The following is a 7104-nucleotide window of genomic DNA, read 5'->3' as shown; positions in this document are numbered from 1 at the left end:
TAAATTATATAATTGTAAGTATGGGCAATAGGTTCTCAAAAAATGTAAAATGCATGGCCCATTGCTTCAGGTTTTAGGTCCTAGGGTGGTGGCTAAGTTGATCACATATTGAATTTACATACACGTTTGTATAGATATCTATTATTATTTGGTAAGTATATTGGCCTATTGGATCCTATTGGATTTTAAATTCATGTCCAGGGCTCAGTACATCTGTGTTCAGTGTTGAGCATAGTCAGTCAAACATTAAACATCTACCATGAAGTGTCTTTTAAAATGCTGATACATGAATTAAGAAAAAAACCGGCAGGCGCAAAAAATTGCACTAAAACTCTCATACAGAAAATAATTTGATATACAAACAAACGAAAATCTCCAAAATGAAAAAAAAAAAAATCTATCAAAATGCGTATCAAACACATGTTTACTGTATATCGCTTTTTCACATTTTTGAACGAAGCACTTTTGAAAACATCTCGATCTCCATGTTTGGCACGCGTATTTATGATTCATGGACTCATTATTTTTAGAGTCATTTGCCAGTGAAAATCGATATATTTTAGCTCACCTTTCATATACGTGAAAGTTTCCACGTAGGTATTTTAGTATACCTATCAAAGCTTAAAATCAATAATATTTTTATTTCTACCTTTTTCTAGGATATTCACTATTATGCTTTACTGGAACATAATCAATAGATATTTCAAATGCTATTTTACAGAAAAGATATTCTCAAAAAAACTTCATATAGTAATTGTGTTTGCGAAGAATTTGTCCGTTTAATTCAAGTAAATAGTACATGTACTATATGAGTAAAGAAGGAAGTAACAATTGCTGATAAAAAAATTCTATTTTTATAATCACCTTTGCTTCATGCCTCATACCTTTAATCCATTTCCTGAATACATGAAATAGAGATATGCAGCGTTCTCTACAACAGTGTTTGATGTGTATTACAGAATAAATTTAAAGGCTCGCAGAATGACTACCTCAGTGCTTAATGATGGAGATTAAGGTAATCATTTCTGGTTTTCGGCCATAATGTTTTGTAATAGTAACTCCATATCGGTAAAATAAAAAAAAACAAAACATAAAGGCTCAAAATTAAATTTTGAAAAAAAAAAATAAGATGGTAATTTTAAGTGAATTTTAGTTAATACCTTTGCGTATGTCATGAGTTTTAATCGCTGCCAAAATACAACAAACATATTGTTATACGCCAGAATTTATTGAGGGACCTCATATGCTAGTCCATATCTCGCTGTTTTGTCTAGAAATCATGCATTGACGACTTTCATTTTAACGAGAGTTATTTCCCTTTGTGTAGTACATCTAGAGTCGATCGGCATAACCATTTGATCCCCTATATAATATCATTAGCGTTATGAAAGAGACAAATTGAATTTGTATGTATTTTTTTCAGTGTTTTCTTTCCAGATACTATGGAAATACAGGGACGGTGCAAAGGGTACAAATGAGCTTGAAAATGTTCGAAGGTTTAAGATATTTACCAGTAAGGATGTAGTGAGAAAAATGAGCGATTCGCCATCAAAAAGAGGTATATCTTTAGAATGTGAAAGTCGTCTATTCTAGCTCAATAATGTCATAGTGTTTCTGGTACATATGCTTCATAATCTATTGTAAAAAGACAACCCGCATCATGGCTTATAGGCTTGATTGTTTCGTCTTCGTCTTAGAGACGAAAGATATAAGGATTTGAATCCCACTGAACAGGGTTGTAAATATCATATATTTACTTAGTAAATCAGTGTAATAAAATCAAAATTCAGGTAAACAAATTCTTCAGTACAGGGGGAATCGATTTTAAAAAGCGTACACTTGAATGTTAATGTTTGCTACTCATAGGCCTGCTCTTCTTGAAAATATTTTTTTCATTTATATTTCCTTGTTGAATTTTAATTCCTTACTGCTGCTTCATTCTACCCAAGGGGATGGGTGGGGGGTGGGGTGGGGGTGGGGGTGGAGAATAATTTTATTTATAAAATATTATATTATGTTTATATATCTATTCATAGCCTTTTGTTCTTGTTATATATATACAGGTTAAACTTTGCACATGTATTGATAAACTATATCCGGAGACTATAATTCGTTTGAACTTTTGCACAATCTGAGGATCCTTGCCTATTAAGGCAACTAATCGTAACCCTGTATTTCTTGATAAGTTGATGAAACAAGGATATCAACTGTGCCGTTGAAAGTTATCATTTCGCAAATACTATGGTCGATTCAATGACCTTATCAGCAAATACAATGTATCATTAGGTCAAATGCTGATTGACGCTTTTCATGTGAACCAAAGTCTATTCAAAAACTTCCACATGTAAAGAAGAAATCTCTTGCTGTGGCCTTCGGTATAACGTTTAGATACATCGACGTTAAATCAATTAACAATATTTATTTTTCACTCTTACATTGAATCGATGTATCCATTTGAACTCGAAATAAAAGACACCTTAATGTCTGACACATATGTTTCATATTTGGATATTTTACTAGAAAAAGACATCAATCATAACCTAGGAACAAAACTTTATGATGAACGTGATGATTCCAACTTTTCTATTGTCAACTTCCTTTATTTTTTGTATATACCCTAGTATGGAGTTTCAGTTTCCCAGCTGATTCGAAACGCAAGAGAATGTTCAACATTAGAACAATTTCTAAAACGAGACAAGCAATTGATAAACAAGTTGATAAGACAAGAATATCAACAATCTCGTTTATAGTCCCATTTCCCAAATTCTATGTTCGATAAAATGACCTTGTCAGCAAATACAATCTATCATTAAGTCAAATTGCTGACTTACATTTTATAAAGATTGTTAGGTTGTTATTTAACAATGAATTGTCTACGGATTTTTTCGTTTGCCCGGTCATGACAAGTAGCACGTATCGGGCTTACTCCTTAATTGGCGCCTTATCCCACCTCTAATGTTTTATAGGTTTTATAGGTGATTGCTCTGTTCCAAGTTTGTATTTTTCAATGAACTTTTGAGCTTGATTACGTTCGTTTTTCCCATAAATCATCATATTTAGATCAACAGATAACAACTTCATACAAAAAAGAACGTTTCACCGGGCTTAAAAGTGTCTGGGGGATATTTGTAAATGCTTGCTTGACTAATTTTAAATCTTTTAGTGCAATTTCCTATAAAAAATGCAGGAAACATCAGAGTGCTAAATAGCCAGTATCTGTGAATACTGCGAGGGAAACAATAGATATAATTTTTTGGTTCTTGCGACAAACGTACCGAAGAAATTACCTTGGAAAACCGTTGGAATCCTCACCTTTATGATTTTTCCATCTGCATGTACCGGGAGGTAAAAAAAAAAAATATTCGTGAAACATAAAGAAGAAATCTGCAATTTTTTCCGCAGAACGTGCTGTGATCCAGTCTGTTCTATATGCTCATCCACCAAAGTAAAGGGGCATTCCTTCTCACGATCGCCTTTCGTTTCAAAGAACTTGAATAAATGATGACCTTGAGAAACTTTAAATAGAATTGAAAATTATTTATATGAAACTTGAATGCAACAATGAACAGATGTTTTCTGAAGTTCCTGTAAAATATTATGCTATTTGAAAAGCTGTTGAACAAGCACAGTTTATGGAGATGTATTTGACCTATTCTATACAACTAACGATCATTTCTTAGTTTGTAGTACTTACAAAATAAAAAAGAGTTTCACAGTTCGTCCCCTAGGTTTTTGTGAGAAAGAAATTATGTCTATACCCCTTCAAAATCAACCAACATTTATTGAAAAAACATTGATTTATTTAAACACCCTCAACATGTAAAACAAAGTTAAACCACCGCAAGAAAATACCTGGCTGTTATAGAACGCTTATCAAAATGTAAGTAGTTCGATACTGATTATTGTCAAAGGATGAAATGCGACATCTGTCGTACCCTCCCTTCGGGAGAAAGCCCAGTAGCTAGAGGACATGTCTCTTCGGTTAGGTATTTAAGTCGGGTCAAGTTTTAAATGAAGATAATTTTATTAGGAGTAGATTTCGTCTTATAAACAAAGTATTTGGAAATTTTAAGCCATGGGTAATAAGGATTAAAACTTCGTCATCGCAGCACAGTATCAAACTCCCACTACATTTGACATAGACCATATATATATATATATATATATATATATATATATATATATATATATATATATATATATATATATATATATATATATATACGTATTTCTCATACAACAAATCAATCATATTCTTACTGGTAAACCATCGATTTATATAATTGTGAGAAGTATTCGAAATAAGGATCAAAGAATTCTATTATGTCATCGACAATTGATCTTCTGAGTCTATCTCTATTTGTTTCTTTGTATTCTTTTTTTTCTTTCCATTGTTCATAATATTTAGCGGCTTCCTCTTCATCTCGCAGGTATTGTTCTAATTCTCTAAACATTTCATTAGAAAACGAGCCATCAGGTAGATTTTCTACGTTTCTGTCTATCATATCTAAAAGTTGTTTTACTTCTTCATCCCTATCTGCCTTTTCCCCCTTATATCCGAAGGCAAGATATCTCCCATTTACTTGTTTCAAAACTGTATAAAGAGGGGATTCCTTCGGAATTGAGTTAATATAAGTTTCAAATGGCATTTCCTCTATTTCAAGTTGAGCTTTAAACGTGAATACGATTAGCATTACTGAAGTTGCTTCGTTTCCAAAATAGCTCAAAAAGATATTTACTGTCTCGTCAATATTATCCGTTATTCTTCCAATGGGTATTGTTAGAATAATAGCATGAATACCCGGAGACGTAACTGCGTAACATTTAGATATCTCTCGTAAAATATCTGTGTTATCTTTTTTCTTGTTAGTATCAAAAAGTCCAGGTGTATCAATCACTACTAATTTCTTCTGAAATCTTTCTGCAATGCCTAAATTTATATGACCCGTTACAGATTCTCCGACTGGCATCGCCGAAAAAAATTTGTATCCCAAAATTGTGTTTCCAGTAGCACTCTTTCCCGAACCTGTCATTCCCACGAGTATTATTCTTCTTTCTGGTAGATTATCTGAAAATGTTTATCATCAAAAATAAAAAAAAACCTTATAAAATCTACAAAGCGGATAGGAAGCTATCAAACGTAATGAAAAATTGCTCAAAATCTGCAGTTTTCAGTTTCTGAACAATGTCTATATGGTTTTTGGAATTGACAATAAATAATTAAGAATTCTTGACATAAAATCAACGGTGGAATTGCATAACTATTTTTTTTTTCTCATTTGTAAAGTTTATGACCAAAAAAAAAAAAAAAAAAAAAAAAAAAAAGAATACAAAAATCCAACGTCTGAAGAAACCCCATTAAAAATTTTATGAGTAAATTAAAAGAAAATGATGGAGAAGAGTAGAGGACTAATGAAAAAAAAAAATGGATGAATAAATGTAAAAAAATAAATAGATAAATTAGTAAAATAAAAGCATCAAGTAGATGAAATAGAATATAAAAAAGGTATTTCTAAATCTCCAACTTTAAACCATCGAATTTTCACTGCTTCATGAATTTAGGGGTTTTGTATGTAAGAAAAATATCCCATTATAAAACACAGAAAATTTGACTTTTGCATGTTTAGACGAATAAAAATATGAAATTCCACCTTAACTTTAAGTACAGCGATTTTATCTGCTTGGCCAGCAAGTTGTGGAAGAGATATAGCATCTCTTATGTTTGATAGTATTCGGAATTTTAAGTGTGGGGGATTAGAAATGTGTGAGTTTAGAATACAAGCTTGTAGGAAACAATGTTCAAGACAACTCCAATTTCATGTGTGAATACAGACAGGTATTCGTTTGAAAGGAATGCTCGGCATGGGATATCATAATCAGCATCATAAAATGTCATAAATTACGTTTGTAGACATTAAAACTATTGAAAAAAATCATATTTTTTTTCATTAAATGGACCAAATTAATATTTGTCCTTTATGTGTCTTTGTTACGTTATATCTCAACTGAGTATGATGTGTAAAGAACAGCACTATAACAACGTTTCTATTCGAAGAAGAAAAACTCGAATAGCTATAAGTACCAAATTTTAACAGCGTAATTAATGTGAGAGAAAAAAAAACCTCAATCCTCATGCGTGGATTCGGGAATTTTATCCAGGGGATCCATCCCAGTCAAAAGAAAATCCACCCCAGAAATGTTGACAATCCAAACAAAAGAAATAAACGTACTCATTTCCCAAGCGCAAAAAAACACAATTCCTTTGGTGTGAGGTGGTGGTGGTGTCTGTGTGTGTGTGCGTGTTGGGAGGGATTTAAACCGCTGTCCATGATTTCTTAAGCTTCATATGTATGACTCTTCCTACTAACTTATGAGGGATCCGCGTTTTCCGGGGGTGGGAGGTGGGGGTTACAAGGTTACATTAAATATACCTGGAGATTCTTGGGAGGGGTGTGTGTCCCGACCCCTAGCCCTACAATGGATCCGCGCATGGTATTCATGCTCATGTTTTTGCTTACTGAGTCAATTTTGTTATGGTGTTTCCCGATAAACGCCAAACGAATTATAAGCCGTTTTCAAAATCAATAGATACATTCTATACATAGGGATATCATCTTCATAGATCTCGATGTTACGGTACTGTTATGTGATGTATTAGGCACATTTTTTAAATCATCATTTCAATTTATTTCAAATTACATATAAACTGAAATCGGTGAGAATTGAAAGTTCTCTATAAATGTAAATATGCACAAAATCCATCATGCTATAAATGGACAGTCCGAATGGACAGAATATTCACGTTACATCGAATTAAGTAAGCTCGACTTATCCTATTTTTGTTGCTTTCCGAAAAAAAAAACAATGGACGAATAAACTTTACATTAAGGGGAAGTGTACTTCGAAATATAATGTTCGACATATAATGTGTATATTATATGTGTAAAGGTTGAGTGAAAATATCTTTGTTGAACAACCTTGAGCTTGTGCTCTATCTTTTCTTATTAAAAGTATTCTGATTTTGAATCTCTTCCCTGACTTTATTTATATGCCATTAACCTCTTTATGACCTGTTTAGAATCATAACAAGCCACGTGGATTTTA

At 32.4% G+C, this 7104-nt stretch overlaps 1 protein-coding gene across 1 annotated transcript; it reads right to left on the bottom strand.

Annotated features, from left to right (window-relative positions):
• Positions 1-4256: 4256 nt before the first annotated feature.
• On the bottom strand, positions 4257-4970 carry LOC133201459 (GTPase IMAP family member 7-like). Its single transcript, XM_061337262.1, has one exon. The coding sequence runs from the start codon at positions 4968-4970 to the stop codon at positions 4257-4259; it is 714 nt and encodes a 237-aa protein (XP_061193246.1).
• Positions 4971-7104: the final 2134 nt, after the last annotated feature.

The sequence above is a fragment of the Saccostrea echinata genome, unplaced genomic scaffold (genome assembly GCF_033153115.1).
Source record: "Saccostrea echinata isolate AGI-Se365-2 ecotype Australia unplaced genomic scaffold, CSIRO_AGI_Sech_v1 ptg000044l, whole genome shotgun sequence".
Lineage (NCBI taxonomy): Eukaryota > Metazoa > Mollusca > Bivalvia > Ostreida > Ostreidae > Saccostrea > Saccostrea echinata.
The sequence above is the reverse complement of the archived record's forward strand: the minus strand, read 5'-3'. Positions and strand labels throughout refer to the sequence as shown.